The 19,224-nt window shown below is 44.1% G+C and overlaps 1 protein-coding gene across 6 annotated transcripts; it reads left to right on the top strand.

Moving 5' to 3' along the window:
• The first annotated feature begins 1,679 nt into the window (after positions 1–1,679).
• LOC128346204 (zinc finger protein RFP-like) lies at positions 1,680–18,028 on the top strand. 6 transcript variants are annotated; one of them, XR_008316840.1, is made up of 9 exons: positions 1,680–3,633; positions 7,295–7,390; positions 7,484–7,714; positions 8,618–8,640; positions 9,937–10,052; positions 11,798–11,869; positions 15,417–15,620; positions 16,511–16,801; positions 17,788–17,847. XR_008316840.1 is itself a non-coding variant. In XM_053299209.1 (9 exons), the coding sequence occupies exons 1-8, from the start codon at positions 3,223–3,225 to the stop codon at positions 16,773–16,775; spliced, it is 1,200 nt and encodes a 399-aa protein (XP_053155184.1). In that variant the 5' UTR covers positions 1,680–3,222; the 3' UTR covers positions 16,776–16,815; positions 17,788–18,028. The 6 variants fall into 6 exon arrangements, 4 of the variants coding, with proteins under 4 accessions (XP_053155184.1, XP_053155183.1, XP_053155185.1 ...); XR_008316839.1 differs by having other exon boundaries at positions 16,511–16,815; positions 17,788–17,838; XM_053299209.1 differs by having other exon boundaries at positions 16,729–16,815; positions 17,788–18,028.
• The last annotated feature ends 1,196 nt before the right edge of the window (positions 18,029–19,224 follow it).

Raw genomic sequence — 19,224 nt, 5'->3', positions numbered from 1 at the left:
GTGTGGCGGGTGTGCACATGCGTGACAGTGGGCACACACGCAGACTATACTTTCGCCTTTCTGGCCAGCAACAGGGGAAGGGGCTGCAGGGAGGTACGCTGCCACCCCATGGATTTTGGAAAATAATAGAGCGCCGGTGGGGGAAATGTGGTGGGAGGGGTAAGTGCACTGTCCCTTAAAGAGCCCCCCCCCCCAGCGTCAGACTGGCAAAGCCACCAGTTCTTTGAACCAGTACGGAGGCCCATAAAGGGCCTCCAGACCGGTTCCATGCACATCCCTATTTGAGTTTAGAAGGTCCCAGGTTCGAACCCTGAAATCCCCAGGTAGGGCTGGGAAAGAGACCCCTGTCTAAAACCCAAGAAACTACTGCTAGTCAGAGTAGATACTACTCTGTGTTAGATGCAGTGCCAGCCTGAAGCTTGTTTGCACCTGAGGCAGACACAAATATTGCTGCTCCCTCCTCCCATGCTGGCTCCATCACTCACTATCCCCACCCCTACCTCTGAAGCCCAGGTGACATGCTCAGTGTGCATCACAACATGCCCCTGGGCACTCCATGCTGCCTCACCGTCAACAGCGGCTTAAAAACAAGATTGCACTCAGCAAGACTGGAGTGGCTGTGTGGGCTCTCATTTTTAAGACACTAGCAGCGACAGCAGCATTCTCCACTAGGGATGTGCACGGAACCGGCAGGGGCGGGCAGCTCAAAGATGAGGGGGATATCTTTAAGGGCAGGGGAGGGTGCTCTTACCCCTCCCACCGTGTTTCCCTCGCTGGTGCTGCACTTTAAAAGGGTCCGGCAGGGTGACAGTGCACCTCCTTGCCACCCCATTGCCTTGTCGGACTGGAAGTACCCGACACACGATGTCTGTGCTCACGTTGGATACTTCTGGTCTGACGAGGCAATGGGGCGGCACGGAGGTATGCTGCCACCCCGCCGATGGGGGAAATGCGGTGGGAGAAATAAGAGCACCCTCCACCGCCCTTAAAGGCATCCCCCCCCCCGCCTTCGAACTGGTCGAACCACCGGTCATTTGAACCTGTTGGGAATCTCGTAAAAGGGCCTCTGAACAGGTTCATGCACACCCCTTTACTCCACTCTCACTTCTACTGGCTCTCCTTCCCATTCTTGTAGGGAAAGGGAGCCAGGGGAAGAAAGGGAGGAGAATGCTGTTGCTGCTGAGGCACCATGGAGAGCCCAGGGGCACACGGCGACACCCAGAGAGTGTTTTGCCGGGGCTATGCGGGTGGTGATAGCTGGGGCCCATGAGGTAGGGGGTGCGAGGCCAACTGGGGCAGCAGGGGCACATTCTGCTGACCCCAAAAATACTCCTCAAAGGTGTGCCTGAGGAGGTGATGGCCTCAGTTCGCCTCATGGGCCAACTGGCAGCTTTTTCCCCTGGGCAAACTGCTCATCATGTTTCCTCATGGGCAAACTACTCCTGGATCGTACAGGAGTTGCATTGCTGGGTTGTACAGTTTGCATGCTCGAGACAGGACTGGAATTCTTTTTTGCCAGGCTAGTTTCCTACCACCGGAGGGCACCTTGACCCGGTTCCGGATAGGGCCCCAAGCTCGGAAATCTTTCACGCTGACGTGATTGCAACTAAAAACAGGGTTTTGAATGAGAGCAGTTTCAAAGTAATAGATGCCAGCAGTTCGAACGGGGCCTAGGTCAAGGCATTGAGCACCCTGTTCAAACTCCATGACAGAAATCGCTGGTCTGGTGGAGGGGCCAGATTGGATGCCCCCTTCAAAAAACAAGCAATGTGTGGATGTAGTGATGCAGATCCCAGACCTGAAATCTTTAGCACCGAAGCCAATGTAGAGACCTGTCTTCTTAGGGTATTGGCCCTAAGATGAAGCTCCCTTCCTGCTTGCAGAAAAGCCAGAACCTCTGGCACTCTCGCAGACAGCAGGTCCAGATGTTTGTGGGCCGACCATCAGGAGAAGGCCGACCAAGTCATGGTCTGATAGAACTGCTGAGTTGAGAATACGGAGGGGGCAATGATGGTGTCATGAACTGATTTTGCATAGCCCTTGATGATTAGGATTCCGCGCTCAACATCCACGCGCAGAGCTGGAACCACTCTGGATCTGGATACTGCAGCGGGCCCTGACATAATAGGTCTCTCCGCAGAGAAAGACGCCATGCAGGTTGGCCAGCGTAGTGAACTAGCTCCGAGAACCATGGTCTTCTTGGCCAATGTGGGGCCACCAGAATCAACCTTGCCCTTTCCACTACCATCTTTCGGATGACTTTGGTTATGATGGCTGTGGGTGGAAAGGCATATAACAGACCTTTTGGCCAGGGAACTATGAGGGTGTTGACCACTTCTGTCTGGGGCGACTGGAATCTGGAGAAGAACTGAGGGACATGGTGACTGAGATGGGAAGTGAATAGATCCCAGTGGCCCAAACACTGGGCTATCGGGAAACCCAAAAGGAACAGCACAACTCCTCCTCTGCCACATATCTTGTTGTCTGGGATGGGGAATGTGCATGTCCCCACCACCTTTTCTTGATTGCTGCCCTTCCCAGCACCATGTTCATTTCTATGGAACAAGGGGAAATATCTGTTAACAGGGAAAACCCCTTGAGGGGAGAACATAATTGTTCTTCACCTTCCAACAAAATGCCATGTGGTGGTTCTGGTTGGGAATTAACTTTCACCCAGTGCAGCAAAATCACTTGAGCCCATTGAATTCTGCTGCCTTACTTAATCACTCATGCTTTCTATTGGGTTGGGCCAGTCATATGGTCCTGCTTATGAAGTATGAATCACCACTCCTCAGTAACAGATATCATTGTTAATTTCCTTTTATTCTGTTGCCTTAGCAAACATCCAAAAGTCCTTCCTCCTGCTTCCGTGGCAGATCTGACGCTATTCCCTAGGGGCAGCAGTTGAGAAAATAAATAATTTGTTGAAACAAACCAGACGATGGCAGGATGCAGTGATTTTAGTAATTCCCTTGCCTGTGCAGACCTGTATCTTTGTGTAAGATGCACTAAGCTTCCATTCAAAGCTGAAAATAGTAAAGAATTCAAAACTTTGTTTCCGCTGTTGTGAATCTTAACTGCCACCAGTGGGTGTGGGCAGGGGATTACAAAAGGCATGATGATGGCAAGAAGGTAACGCCCATTCCAAGGCCTGCAACATTCTATCTGATCTGATCACAGGTCAGAATGATATAGATCCTGCTCGGTTTCCTGGAGAGATTCATGATGTTCTCAGACGAGGCAGCTGTAAAACTTCAAGGAGAACTTTCTTGCTCCATCTGCCTGGAGTATTTCAGTGATCCAGTGTCAATACACTGTGGGCATAACTTCTGCCATGCTTGCATCACCAAATACTGGGACCTAATGAAGAAAAAGGCCTTCCCTTGTCCTCGATGCAGAGAAACTAGCAGGAAGAAAATCCTTAAGCCAAACAGGGAGCTGAAGAACATTGGTGAAATAGTACCAATGCTGAATGTAAAAGAAAGAGGAGAGAGAATGTGCAAGAGGCACCAAGAGCCCCTGAAACTCTTTTGTAAAGATGACCAAACGCCCATCTGTGTGGTGTGTGACAAATCTAAAGAACACCAAGATCATATGGTACTTCCCATGGAGGAGGCCGCTCAGGATTACAAGGTAGGAAGGAAAATGCTCCTCAATGCCATGAAGCTTGTTGTCATTTTATCACAGAAGCCACATATATAAATTATTCCTTGCATTAATTTGTCCTTTTCTGTGACTTGTATGTAGATCACAACTGAGTTTATATTGTATGTGATTGAATGTAGATCACAACTGAGTTGTGATCTGCAGAAAAGTTATTTGTATATGGAAGAGAACCACAGGTCAGCTAAAACTCTGTTGGTTTTGCTGCTGCAGTACACACTGCCAAAGAGAGAAGCCTTGCTTAAAACTGAACAATGGCTTGTCTCTTCAATAATAGGAAGTACTGTAGCAGAAACTTAAGTGAAGGCCTGAATGTGTTATCTTCTATATATGCATATTATTCCTTTGGATCATAGTCTATAATTTGAATAATGCTAGGGACTTTCACTAATAGCTCTTTCTACCTCTATGCAGTGTCTGAAGGTTTTGTCAAATACAACATTAAATTACCATTTACTTTGCTCTTAAAAATTTCTCAACATTGCCAGCATTCAGTGGCTGACACCTTGCCCATAGTATTTATATTTATAAATATTGCATGCCATCACAGACACTTTAACCAATGACATGGAAATGTGGCATTACTGAGTCCCACCCCCCTCCCACCACATGTGATGCATTAGTTACCTTTGAGCCTCTTGCACTGTCTGCATTATTTATGTAGTGTCTGGCAATTGTTCATACAGAAAAGAGAGAAAAGAAGAGGCAAGTGTTACATGCATGAACATTCTGGCCAATGTAGGTTTCTGATGCAAATGACAGACTTTAAGCCTCACATGAAAATGTCCTCGTTTGTCAGTCCTTCATCTAACCCACTGCTGCTGTTTTTGACATCTAATATAGCCTATAAAAAACAGGCAAGGATATTGGGAATTTAAGGTTCTGCACTATGCATCCCATGGCATTAGTGATTACATAAAAGTTAAGGATCAATGGTAAGAATGACAACTACTATATTAAATCAAACATGGGTGGCTACTGTACGTTCCGTTGGAATATAATTTACTGAGGTCAGCAAAATCTACTGACCAGGTCTTACTGACTGGGGTCAACTGTGCTCACAAAGCAGTATGTCAGCTTTTGAGTTGCACAGAACCCTTCCTAATGGTAGAGATTCTTAAAAAAAAAAAAAAAAAAGAGGGGGAAGATTATTCTAGAGAAGTCATAGTTAGGGATGTGTACAGAAGTGCGGCGGGACGGTTCAAAGGTGGTGGGGGTCTCCCTTTAAGAGGAGGGTGCACTTATCCCTCCTGCCCTTCCCCCCCCCCGCTGGCACCAGTTTCACAGCATGACTATTCAATGTGTCTTTTAAAAACAATTGTGTTCAAAGTAAAAAGGGAGTTGCATTGATTTTTTAAAAGACATTCTAAATGTTTAGAAGGCAAGGAAACTTGAGCAAATCTACTTGGGATGAACAGGCAATAAAAACCCGAGTACAACTCAGCTAAATTGAAGGGAATAATTTGCAACACGTTAACCACTTGTTTCAAAAGACAAGCCATTTATCAGTATGGTAACATGGCAAAACACAGGGATGGCAATACATTGCAAATGCAAAATTTCTGGGTTTAAATTATTACAGCAGGTTGTTGTTGTTGTTGTTTTTTAAAGCATCACACAAGTTAAAGGCAGGCACTTTCCAAGTTTGAAATCCCACAAACCTTATAAACAGATTGCTTGACAAATATGCAGATAAAGATAGAGCTCTGTATAGAGAATTAAACAGCATGCAAGTGAATATTTCCATTTTATTCCTTGCCTCTCAGTTTTTTAATTTTCAAAATGGCCACCGCACATGCTGAAATGGTCCCTGCAATGTCCTAGGCCTCACAGAGGCCTTTTGAGCATGTGCGGCGACCTCCAAAATGGCCACTGCACAGATCTTTGTAGGCTTGAACAGGCCTGAAAATCAGACTGGGATGGGCTGCAGCGGTGATCTAAGTGGCCAGTGGGGGGAGGGGGAACCCTTGCAAATGCATCCCCCCCCCCCGTGGCCTTTAGGAAGCTCTCTGAAGGGGCTACAGGTTAAAAAATGTTTTTAAATTTAAAAAAAAAATTTGTGAATTGGGGAGGGGGTAGGGGGCAGCATGGCACTGGCGCCCCCCAGGTGGTGCCTAGGGCACGTGCCCTGGCTGCCCCACCCTAGATTCGCCTATGGAATAGCTATTAAACAGGTTTAAATAAGTTATGTAGATATGCTATTGCTAGTAGCTGAGTTACTTGAGTATTTACTGAGTGGCAGGAGGAACTTGGGGAACAGTTAATTGGAATCTGAAGTTCATGTCAGTGTTACTTTTGAGCATGTGTGGTGACCTCCAAAATGGCCACTGCACTGATCTTTGTAGGCTTGAACAGGCCTGAAAATTAGGAGTGTGCATGGACCGGTTCGGAGACCATTCTACTGGCCTCCGAACCGGTCCGGACATGTGGTGGTTTTGGTTCGGGAGGGTTAGGGTGGGGTGTTCCACTAAGGGCGGGGGGGGGGCTTTACTTACCCCTCCCGCCCTTTCCAGCTTTGGCGCCGTAATTATCCCCCAAAATCCGGGCGGCAGGATCCCTCGCCGCCCGCTTCTATCCACTACGAAGGCTCCGCCGCTCCTCCGTGTGTAAACAATCGGGCAGCAGGGTACTTCCCTGCCGCCCCCTTGAAGCCCCCTGCTGCTGCTGCTGCTGAAGCCCCCTTTCGCCCCCTTAAATCTCGCCCGGACCGGCTGCGCTCTCTATAAGCGGGTGGGTGACAGCGAGATGTCCTCCTGCCCGCCCCCTTCCCTGCTGTCTGCGAAAGTGTTTCAGGAAGGAAGCCTCCTGCGCGCGCATGCGCAGAAGGCTTCCTGAAACACTTTCACAGACGGCAGGGAAGGGGGTGGGTGGGAGGACATCTCGCTCTCGCCCGCCCGCTTCTAGAGAGCGCGGCCGGTCCGGGCAAGATTTAAGGGGGTGAAAGGGGGCTTCAGCAGCAGCAGCAGGGGGCTTCAAGGGGGCGGCAGGGAAGTACCCTGCTGCCCGATTGTTTACACACGGAGGAGCGGAGGAGCCTTCATAGTGGATAGAAGCGGGCGGCGAGGGATCCTGCCGCCCGGATTTTTGGGGATAATTACGGCGCCAAAGCTGGAAAGGGCGGGAGGGGTAAGTAAAGCCCCCCCCGCCCTTAGTGGAACCCCCCACCCCAGTGCCGAACCGCAGCTCTGCAGTTCGGTGCACACTCCTACTGAAAATCAGACCGGGATGGGCTGCTTTATACTGAGTCTGCCTTATACCTGCCTTATACCGAGTCAGACCATTGGTCCATCTAATTCAGTACTGCCTATGCAGACCGGCAGCAGCTTCTCCAAGGTTGCAGGCAGAAGTCTCCCTCAACCAGGAGATGCCAGGGAGGGAACTTGGAACCTTCTTCATGCAAGCATGCAGATGCTCTTCCCAGAGTGACCCCATCCCCCAAGTGGAATATATTACAGTGCTCACATATAATCTCCCATTCAAATGTAAACCAGGGCAGACCCTGCTTAGCAAGGGGACAATGCATGCTTGCTACCATAAGACCAGTTCTCCTCCCATAGGAGGATTTGGTTCCTTAATTCCTTCATCATTAAGGAATTGGAAAGTGAAGACCCAAACACTCTCTTCTCTTCAGAAACAAATCCAGGATCAGCTGCAGCATATGAAGCAACAAAAAGAAACACTTCTTGGATTTAGAGATATGGATGCAGCAAGGAGCAAGGAGTCTGTGGTAGGTTGCTGGACATTGATTAGCAGGGAGAAATGGAGGCCCCTCTGTCTTTAGGGTAGTAACCTAATATTTCCTTATTTGAATCTGCTGTAGGAAACAATAATATTTGAGATTCAGAAAACGACATCTGCTTTTAAGCATATCCAGCAGTTACTTACTCAACAGAAGCATTTGTTGTTGGCTGAGTGGAAATCACTGCAAATGACAACTGTGAAGAGGCAGGAAGAACACACCAGCAAGTTTTCAGAGGATGTAGCCCACCTGGACAGCCTCATTGCAGAGGCAGAAGAGAGATGCCAGCAGCCACCAACTGAGTTTTTACAAGTTAGAACTTTGATATTGTTTTCTTTGTGTTGGACAAAAATTATGTCATGAGACTCAAAGTACTTGAGAGCAGCCCCTTAAAGCCAAGAGTGAAAGGTGAAGCTTGAGACTAAGAGTTGTCCTGTAGAGGGAGAAAGGTGGCTTGACAGAGGCATTCATTCCCATGGTCTATTTGCATGATAGGGTTTACAAAATTAAGCATGGTGTGGGGGGGAAATGGACAGACGGAAATTTTGTTCCCTCATAATACTAGAAGAGGAGGTCACCCAGAGCAACAGATTTGCAGGAGGTCCTAGAAAGGCAAGAGCATACTTCTTCACACAACACATAATTAATTTATCATAAATTTGCGTCCTATTTGTGGGCTTCCCAGAAGCATATGGCTGACCAGTGCTGGAAATAGGATGCTGGACTAGATGCACCTTTCGTTTGATTTGGTGGTGGGACCTTTTTAAAGTCCATGTATTTTGTTTTGTCCCACTGCTGCCTTTTCTTAGATATTGTTGCAGGATTTAAAAAAATTTTTAAAAAGCTTACAAACCCTGTTTACCAGAAGAGCAGCAACTCCTATTTCAAAGCATCTTCACTCACTGGAAAAAAAACACCACAATTTCCCTCCACCCTGAAGGTTCTTCTCACCCCTGTACAAAATATCACCACAATTTGTAAACATTTTTATTAGGCAACTTATATTGGTGATGTATATAGTGCTTTGCACACTATCTGGCTCATCCTTATAGAAATCCTACAAGGGTAGCCCCTCAGAATCTAATTTCACAAATGGATCACATTGGCTTCAAATTGTTAATAATAACTAATGAAGGAGTTGCTTCAAATGTCTATAGGTGTAGGGCTGAATGTATTATGTGATGCTGAACTGCCTTTTCCTCCTTTCTCTTCTAGGATGTAAAAAGCACTTTGACAAGGTATTTGCTTTCCTCATCTGCTGGTGCACTATGTGGGGAAACAAGACATGGGGAATTATAAAGCTGAATGGTGTAAAGATGTTGTGAAAGGAGGATAACAATAGGGAACATATACCCTTCTCAGCTGGTTGTGCGGGACTATTGGCTCCTTTCCATGCATCTGCAGATGGCCACATGGGTAGGGCCAATTGCATGAGTATTTTCCACTTGATCAGTTAGGATTGCCGATCCTCCAGGACTGGCCTGGAGCATTAATCATCAGGTAACTACTGAAAGCAATCTTGGAGCTTTTAATAGCTTGATATTATAACAGGTTGTTCTAGTAAGAACTAATCTGCCTACTTTCCTTTCACTATCCCTACAACTGGACTAAATTTGGTCCAAATTGGTTAAGCAGTTCACAGCTCACTTGTGCCCCAAACGTTCATGCATCCACCATCTTGAATTGAGGTGGATGACATCATCACAAACTATGTGTTTGAGGTACCCCTATGTGTTCCTACATCTGTACCAAATTTGATCCAAATTGGTTCTCACTTGCATCTCAAGCGTTCATGTGTCCGCCATCTTGAATCAGGGTGGATGACATAATTACAAACTAAACCCTTGAACTATCCCTATGTGTACACCTGTAGCAAATTTGGTTCAAACTGGTTAGGTGGCCCACAAGTTAGCCCCCTTGCGCCTCAAACATTTATGGGTCTGCCATCTTGGATCAGGGTGGATGATATCATTACAAACCTGACCATTGTACTATCCCTATGTGTCACTCACTACAACTATACAAAATTTGGTTCAAATCAGTTACACGGTCCACAGGTTAGCCCACTTGCGCCTCAAATGTTTATGCATCTGCCATCTTGAATCAGGATGGATGACATCATCAGAAACAATGCCATTGGGCATCCCTATGTCCCTATAGTTGTAGCAAATTTGGTTCAAATCGGTTAACTGGTCCACAAGTTAGCCCACTTGTGCCTCAAATGTTAACGCATCCGCCATCTTGAATTGGGGTGGATGACATCATCACAAACAATGCCATTGAGCTGTCCTTATGTGTCCCTACAACTGAACAATTTGGGTCATATTGATCCAGACATTGTGAAGTTGATATGGGGGGACACATGGATGGACGCACACACGAAATGCCAGATCTCATAAGCCTACTAGAAAGTAGGCTAAAAAACATTAGGCAAGAGGTGGGGGGAATTTCCAGGAATAGCTTCAGTAAAAGTTGAAAACCCTGTGATCAGTGTCCAAGTGATGTGCAACCAGATTGGTTTCCCCTCATTTTAGGTTCAAGAAGAGGAAATTTGAGGGATCAATGAAGACTTCTTCTGAACTGGAACAAAGCCTTGATTCTTTGATTAGAAAAAATATTGCAGTAGCCGAAACGCTGCAAAAATGTGAAGGTATGAACTTAGCAGGTGACCTCTGAATATGCATCTGTTGTATAATTTCTGATCAAAGATGTGTTGAGACTTAAGCATATCTGGAAGACCTTCTGAAAATCCTATGTGTATGGCACTGAGTTGTGATTTCTTACTAGAGAGAGAAAGGCACCTTTGCGCATACGTATTTATAGACACTTATTATTCATAGTCTGGCTTTGCTTGGTATTGTATCTAAAGCTTTTTATCCCAACTTTCCACCATAAGAACCCTCAAGGTGACATACATCTTCATTTTCAAATTAAAGCAATAAAAATAGCAACAATAAACTCAACATATGCACATCCAATTACATAATTCTAACAGAAGTTAATGCCAGTGGACCACATCCAGACTAGTTAGTCATGACTGAATGCCACTTAAATCAATGGAATAAATTAGTCATTACTAATTTAAGTCCCATTAATTTCAATAGGTCTTTGTCGTGACTAATTTGGTCTGGATGTTTCTCATTAAAAGTGATTCCACTCAGTTTATAATAGTTGGTGTTAAAAGCTCAGGCCCACAGGGTGGACTTGGCCTAACATCTGTTGCCAGAACTGCCCCAGGGTGCTGGCTAGACACTCCGACTGTGCTTTTGGCTTAGAATGGGGAGTTAGTTTGGCTAGAGTATCAAATTTGAGCAAGTTTGGGGTTTGGGAAAGACGAAGAGGCGTCTTTAACTCTAAAATCCAGGCATAAGTGGATTTTGCCCAACAAAGGCAAAGATAAAGTTATAGAGCTGGATTGTGCATGTTGAATGGAGCCATGCTGAATTGACGATCTAGAGAACAGAATGACCCTAGGTACACAAGATTACACATCTCCAGTTTTGATGTGCTCATTTCCCTGAGTCCTTGCCAGCTAAATTGTTAATTCAGAATGGGTCAGGAAATGCACCACTTATCTGTGTGACTCCCAAGAAGTGCTCTACTGTTATCTCTCATAAAAGGGAGGATTTCTTCCCTTGATCAATGGAGTCTGCTTGTTGGCTCTTGCCTTCTCTTGTGAAACAGAGAGGGGCGGGGGCATTCAGTCTTCACTATTCTGACCATGGGGCATGTTGTCCCACGCTTTGCTCATGCTGAGCAACCAGCTGTGGGTCTTGCTAAACCCAGGCAGGTGAAAAGTTTATGAGCCCATGAGCTGCAGCTTCTAAAATGGAGACCATGGTCCCACAGTCCCATATAGTTAGCACAATCACATAGAAGGGTGCTCTCTAGGCTACCCTGAAATCGGGCTGTCTGGCAGAACATCTAAAAGTTATTGGTCGTGGTATCAGATGAACTTTCTTTGTGGTGGGTTTTAAATAAATAAATATGTTAAATAAACAAACACAGCCAAGCTTTTTAGATATCTGGTAGTATTTATGAGTATTTTAATTTGATCTTTTTATATGTTATAATTTCTTGGCTTTATTGCCGTAAACTGCCTAGAGACTTTGGTAGTGGACAGTGGACAAATATGTATTATTCCACAACTGGGTGTCTTTTTGTGGTCCTTTCTCTGGTTGTCAGAAGCCTAACTTCTAAAAGTGGGGAGCACAATGGTTCTCGGGATTCTGCAAGAGCCCTGATGATTCTTAGATTCTATATTTTCAAGGTAGCTGTGATCATTCAGGTGTCTGTATGACTTACCTGCTTCTGAAGCAGGCTGTTCTAGTACTACTATAATTGCACAACTGTTTGGATTTTTTTAAAAAACTTGTTATTTTTGCTCCTCTCTAGACACTCTGTCTGAAATTGATAGAGGCCAGTGGGAATCTCTAGTGGATTCTGGAACAGCAACAAGTAGCAAAGGTAAGTTTTTTCACAGACACTTAAAAAAATGTAGACATTGTTACTATAAGAATCAAAAGATAGAAAATGCATGCATCTCAGTCAGCAAGGATGATGTGCACAAGTTCTGCTGATCTTGAAACTGGTTTCATGAGTTTTTCCAGAGATACAGTTTTATAATACAGACTATGTTACTGTATCAATTAATTAATAAAAAATAGAAAATGCATGCATCCCAATCAGCAAGGATGATGTGCATACATTTTTCTGGGCACAAATTGTATGTGGAGGTAGATGTACATCTGGATATGCATCCACCTTGTGATGCGCAATTGGATACAGATGGGCATTTGATCCAAGCCAGTGTCTACATCGCTGGCATAGTTGATGGAGATGCATATTCCCAAGTGCACTGCAATGTTAGGAACATAGGAAGCTGCCTTAGACTGATTCAGACCAATAAGGAACAAAGAGATCCCTCACCAAACTGTCCACTAACTATGTGATGAAAAAACAAGCACAACTTTGTCCAATCTAAATCAGAAATTATATTCCATCTAAGACAAGACAAAACAATTGGAAAATTGTATCAGTGAAACAATTGTATGCTGTGGGCGGGATTCATAAAGTCCATAGTCTGGAAATTGATGTGATGCTTAAACGAATAAGTCCACACATTTATGCTTCACATCAGTTTCCACACTATCATTCCTCTCACACCATGCAATTGTTTCTTTGATACCATTTATAAATTTCTACTATAGATCTATTGGACAAAGTTGTGCTTGGTTATGTGGTTAATGGACAATTTGGTGGGGGATCTCTTTGTTTCTTGTAGGTTTGATTTCATAGATCCCACTACGCTTTATTTATTTTCTTATACTGATTCAGACCACTGATCTATCTAGCTCAGTATTGTCTCCACAGACTGGCAGCAGCTTCTCCAAGGTTACAGGCAGGAGTCTTTCTCAGTCCCTATCTGGAGGTGCCAGGGAGGGAACTTGAAACCTTCTGCATGCAAGTATGCAAATACTCTTCCCAGAGCAGCCCCATTCCCTAAGGGGAACATCTTACAGTGCTCACAGGTAGTCTCCCATTCAAATGCAAACCAGGGTAGACCTTGCTTAGCAGAGGGGACAATTCATGCTCATTACCACAAGACCTGCTAAAATTATTGCCTACTTGTTACTTGAGGCCTGTAGCCAAACATACTTTGTTGTACATGACTTTGGCTGGGCTGAGGATGTGCTGTTTTCTATATACTGGTGGATGTTAAGAGTTATGCTGTTAAAAACAAAACAAACAAAAACCACATGTATTTATCATGGATCTTTCCTTGGTTAGTTTGGTCTAGGTGGCAATCTCTGATCTCTTCCAAATGTGTACTTTTCCAGCTGATCGGACCGGTTCTGCACTCCAGAAAAGGAGTGCTGAACTAGTTCTGTGCACATCTCTAGTGGCTACTTTGACGGTGATAACAGCTTTTCAGGAACATCTTGTCTCAGCCATCACAGTGATCAACTTACAAAAGAATTGTACTTTTCCTAACAATATTTACAAGGTTTGTGATAAACTGCCTGATAAACAAAGTAAGGGTGGAACTACACTACACCTTAGAATGAAAATGTAGGGGGAGAAGCAGTTAACTCAACCTGCAGATCTTCCCTGTTTCTCCCAAAACAATATTCTTCTAGTTTAAAAAAAAAAAGCTGAGCTAGCCGAGAGACCATGACATACAGGTGAAACTCGGAAAATTAGAATATCGTGCAAAAGTCCATTAATTTCAGTAATGCAAATTAAAAGGTGAAACTGATATATGAGACAGACGCATTACATGCAAAGCGAGATAAGTCAAGCCTTAATTTGTTATAATTGTGATGATCATGGCGTACAGCTCATGAAAACCCCAAATCCACAATCCCAGAAAATTAGAATATTACATGGAACCAAGAAGACAAGGATTGAAGAATAGAACAATATCGGACCTCTGAAAAGTATAAGCATGCATATGTATTCAGTACTTGGTTTGGGCCCCTTTTGCAGCAATTACTGCCTCAATGCGGCGTGGCATGGATGCTATCAGCCTGTGGCACTGATGAGGTGTTATGGAAGACCAGGATGCTTCATTAGCGGCCTTCAGCTCTTCTGCATTGTTTGGTCTCATGTCTCTCATCCTTCTCTTGGCAATGCCCCATAGATTCTCTATGGGGTCAGGTCAGGCGAGTTTGCTGGCCAATCAAGCACAGTACACTGTATACTTTTCAGAGGGCCGATATTGTTCTATTCTACAATCCTTGTCTTCTTGGTTCCATGTAATATTCTAATTTTCTGGGATTGTGGATTTGGGGTTTTCATGAGCTGTATGCCATGATCATCACAATTATAACAAATTAAGGCTTGACTTATCTCGCTTTGCATGTAATGCGTCTGTCTCATATATCAGTTTCACCTTTTAATTTGCATTACTGAAATTAATGAACTTTTGCACGATATTCTAATTTTCCGAGTCTCACCTGTAACTGTTCCTTCCCTCCACCAATAATGAGCCATTCCTTTGACTGTTGAAGGCTTTCCCCTGCCTTGTGGGTGGGTGATCTGAAAGTGAGGAATGGCAAGGCTTGGGCCAGCTCTTCAAGCCACTTCAGCATTCCCAGCCTGTGGAGAGGCTGTTGAGATTCTAAACAGTCAGAGCCAGACACTTTCCACCAGAGTTACCATAACATAGCCAGGCTCACTTTCTTGAACCAGCCAGCTTGTGCTTTGCAAGTCTCAGCATTGAGTTTGAGTCACACATAATAATTTGTAACACTGTGTTCAGTACACTTCGTGGCTCTGTGCATGATTCTGAATGAATCTACTTTGTAACACTTTACATCTCTACTTCTTGAGTGCTCCCCCACTAACTAGCCAAGAAGAGGAACCTTTTAAAGTGGTGGCTCACTAGCCCCCCCCCCCCACACAGCATCAGGATCAGGGCCTGAAACTACCATTTGGTAGTGCTTTGATTATTGCTAACACAAATATCTCTCTAAAATCTGATATTACAGAACAAGACAATAATGACTGTTGTTGGTGTTTTCCTTGTGTTTCTTCTTAGATGTGAACCATTTGCAGACAGGCAACAATCTTATTCCTTTTCTATTATATTAAATATATTATATTAAAACCATTAGATGTGCAGAACCAGTTTGCTCGTGAACTAGATCACCACAAACTGGACCAGTTCGAGCAGTTTGATTGTGAACCACTTCCAAACAGTTCAAGCTGGTTCATTGAAACGACCGGCCCAGGTGATCAGTTAAACTGAACTGGTTCCATCCAAATTTAGACCAAACTGTTCCCAAAAGTCCATACAGATCCCCATATTAAATCACTTTAATAGTTTAAAAACCTTTTAGTTGAAGTGATACATTAATAATAACTTATTAGGGTTAACTCCTGTAAAATTTCTTTTTCCCCCTCCCTCACAAAACATGAATACAGTAACATAATATAATAGGCGCTGGTCACTTTGTGTAGTGGTTTTGACCATGCCTCTGTGCAATTCCATATCTCATGCTCTCTTTAGATACTTTGCCATTTGAAGTGAGGAAAGAAGAGTCCAGTTCTCCAGCTATGAAAAGAAAAATGGTTAAGGTTATTACTGATCCACATACAAATAAATTTACCCTTCAAGACCAGAGAGCAACTGTTAAACCTGACCATGTTCTGGACAGCAGAACATCCTCCCGAACTGTCTCTCAGGCTGATAAAAGGTTTTCGATGGGAGATGGTAAGTCTGTGAAATGGGCCTTTTCCAGGGCTACTGGGTGTGGGACAAAGATGGTGGGTGTAGAGGCCTGGCTTACACAGGGCAGTTCCGGTTCCCTTTCTTGCATTTTTTTTCAAATTTAATTTTTTTTAATTGAAAAAAGAAATGATATGCTAATGAGTGTGAAAGCTGAGCACCAATATTTTTACAGATCTCTGCTTCTGTGCCTTTAACAGCAGCTTCATCTGCAGATATTAAGAGTTGATGTTATGAATATCTGTGATAACGCTTATCTTCATGCTGTGACAAACTTTTCTGGTTTGTGAGCAAATCCAGCAAAGGGCATTGTAGGGTGGCTAACCATGAAACCCAAAGAGTTTTGTGGCACCTTAGAAACCAATGGATTTGTTGTAGCACATACACATTCATGGATTAGAGCAGCGGTTCCCAAACTGGGAGCCTCCAGATGTTGCTGAACTACAGCTCCCATCATCCCTAGCCATAGTAGCTGGGGCTGATGGGAGTTGTAGTTCAGCAACATCTGGAGGCTCCTGGTTTGGGAACCACTGTATTAGAGTATTTAAATCAGATAGATTTAAATAGGTTTGTTTTAATTGTAAACCGCCCTGAGCCATTTTGGCAGGGCAGTATATAAATCAAACAAATTAATAAATAATAAATAAATAGATGAAGCTTTATTCTCAGTTAGCAGAGAGAGAGACAATTTCACATGCACACAGACAGTATACTTTCTGAGCCACAGCAAAGCAGCAGTTTCCTGTAGCCCAGAACTACAGAAGATATTCAAGGAGTGTCCCACTTACCGTGTGGCTTCTGTGATGTGTTTGAGGCTATGGTAAGTTTCTAATGTACGCTCCATTTTTATTTTATTTTTTATTTTGGGTTTGTAGGTGTCACCAAACATCATCTGAAAAAGAGTTCTCCTCAGTGCCCTTTATCCTAAGAGAAATCCTTCATTTTTTGCAAAAATGAAGATACCTGCTCCCAATGCTTCTTTTGATTACTTCATCTGTGCCTAGCCAAGCTTTCATAATGTAATCAGCCATAGCAAAAGTACCAGTAATTCACCCATCTTGCAGACAGCAGTACCTTATGCTTTCTACCCCAGAAATCACCTGTAGTGTCATACACCTCTGTGAATCTGCCTTCTCCTGAACCACTTTCCAGTTTGGATAGAAGAGGTATTGTCTGAAAGGTATGGAGGATGGAAGGGCAATGACGTATGTTTGGGGGACTGATAACCTTTCACCAAGGAGAGAGCCCCACCCCCCACGCTTGTGCCCCTTCTCCATAAGATCTGCATAAGGGTACAGCATTGCTTTCCACTAGTGGTAAGGACATATCAGTACCTTTTGAAATCAGCACGCTTTACTTTAGGGATGTGTGTGAACCAGTTCAGAGGCCCTTTTATGGACCTCTGAACTGGTTCAAAAGTCCGCTGGTTTGGCCAGCTCGAAGGTGGGGGCAGGGGATAGCTTTAAGGACCAAGAAGAGTGCTCTTCTCCCCCCCCCCCCCGGTGTTTCCCCCGCTGGCGCTATGGTTTAAAACAGTCCCGCAGGGCAGTAGCGTACCTCCTTGGCGCCTCAGTGCTTGGTGGACCGGAAGTGCCACCAAGATGTCATGCTTGCACACGCACTTCACACACACACACACTGGGTACTTCCGGGCCACCATGCAGCTGGGCGGCAGGGAGGTATGCTGCCACCCTGCGGGAACATTTTAAAGCACAGCGCCGGTGGGGGAAACATGGCGGCAGGGTGGGCAGGAAGGTAAGAGTACCCTCTCCTTAAAGCTATCACACACACCCCACCTTCAAACCAGCAGTCGCCAGTTCCATGCACATCCCTACTTTACTTTAGTCTTCACATTCATCTCAGATCTATTTGCATGCCTGGCAACCAACACACTTCATATAGAAGTGCAGGGAAAAGATTACATAGGAACACAGGAAGCTGCCTTATACCGAGTCAGAAAACAGCTTTTTCTAGCAAGAACCTGGTAGTAAAGGAGCCCTTTTAGATTACAGAGGAAACCACCAACCATTGATCCATCTAGTTCAATATTGACCTCCTGGGCTTCTGTAGATTCTAACCATTCTTGATCTGGACCTGCAGTCTCAGCCAGCCAGTCCATTGCTCTAGCTCTTGCTCTTGTTCTCCCCTCCAGATAATTGCCTGACCTATGCCCTGTAACTCCCTCACGGGCTCAACTTCACCTGGATTGGACACTGTCTTCTGTTTGATTGTTTTTGCTGTTCCTCAGTATTAAAGTTGCCACCTCTCTTCTGTTTTGTATCTCTTCTGTTAAGATTTAAATGGATTTATATTTGATTTGGGTTGGTTGGTTGGTTGAGTTAGATATTGTAACCTGCTTTGAGTCTCTTTGTAATAGAAAGGCAGGATAGAAATTCCAATAAACAAAGTCCATTACAGAAACAACATACTGGATTGTTATTTACAGTTTAAAGGTATGACTACAGTATTACAATATTTAGGGAATCCTACACAGTCTTGTTGCACAGCATTCTTTGTTGTAAGGCCTATGGGCCAGTGGCAGCCTCCATCAAAACTAAGTGTGGCTCCCTGACTCATTGTTTATTGCTGGGCCTCTATAAAGCTTCCGCCAAAGCTGAATACTAGTCTTTGCATAGTCCCCCGGGTGACTGTTCCCCTTGTAAAATGCTGTGCTTTGCCCAGCACTGAGTGGTTGGGTGGGGGGTCTTCTTTGAGGGAAATTGAGCCCTCTTAGCCCCTGCACCATCTTGGAAGGCGTGCACAGAGCACTGGCATTTGTAATCCTTCCAAAGCAGTGTTTCTCACATAGAGCTCTTAAGAGCGGTCTCCAATTCTCTTAAAGGGCCCTCTCCCATTACTGAGAAAAGTTCAGTACTGTGTGGAGTTTAGCACAGCGGAAAATGGTTTTCACATTCAAAGTTTTTTGCCAAAGTAGCCCCCGCTTTAAAAATAGTGAAGATCACTATATTCTCTGCTTGTACTTACAAAAGTATGCTAGAGAACCTCAAAGTAGTATTTCATTCCTTTAAAAGGAATCTGGCTACGGTGCTCCTGAACTGAACATTAAGTACTTCAGTATGAAATAATCTCTGAATTTGATCAAATAACCGTGTGTATCATAAGCAAAAATTCAATTGAAACATGTATATATGATAATATAGATATTGACCCATTATTTATTTATTATTTAATATATTTCTGTACAGCCCAAAACTTGCATCTCTGGGCAGTTTTGTTACCATATATATACATAATATTTTAATATATGTTACCATACAGGTGAAACTCGGAAAATTAGAATATCGTGCAAAAGTCCATTAATTTCAGTAATGCAAATTAAAAGGTGAAACTGATATATGATACAGATGCATTACATGCAAAGCGAGATAAGTCAAGCCTTAATTTGTTATAATTGTGATGATCATGGCGTACAGCTCATGAAAACCCCAAATCCACAATCTCAGAATATTAGAATATTACATGGAACCAAGAAGACAAGGATTGAAGAATAGAACAATATCGGACCTCTGAAAAGTATAAGCATGCATATGTATTCAGTACTTGGTTTGGGCCCCTTTTGCAGCAATTA

Source organism: Hemicordylus capensis, chromosome 2 (genome assembly GCF_027244095.1).
Source record: "Hemicordylus capensis ecotype Gifberg chromosome 2, rHemCap1.1.pri, whole genome shotgun sequence".
In the NCBI taxonomy this organism is placed as follows: Eukaryota; Metazoa; Chordata; class Lepidosauria; order Squamata; family Cordylidae; genus Hemicordylus; species Hemicordylus capensis.
Note: the sequence above shows the minus strand (reverse complement) of the source record. Positions and strands in the feature narration are given on the sequence as shown.

Bases quoted from the DNA above. Each gene is read 5' to 3' on its own strand.
- LOC128346204 (XM_053299209.1), top strand. From the start codon at position 3,223: ATGATGTTCTCAGACGAGGCAGCTGTAAAACTTCAAGGAGAACTTTCT. The intron at 7,391-7,483 runs GTAGGTTGCTGG...AATCTGCTGTAG, and splicing joins CAAGGAGCAAGGAGTCTGTG to GAAACAATAATATTTGAGAT. The intron at 8,641-9,936 runs GTATTTGCTTTC...CCCTCATTTTAG, and splicing joins GTAAAAAGCACTTTGACAAG to GTTCAAGAAGAGGAAATTTG.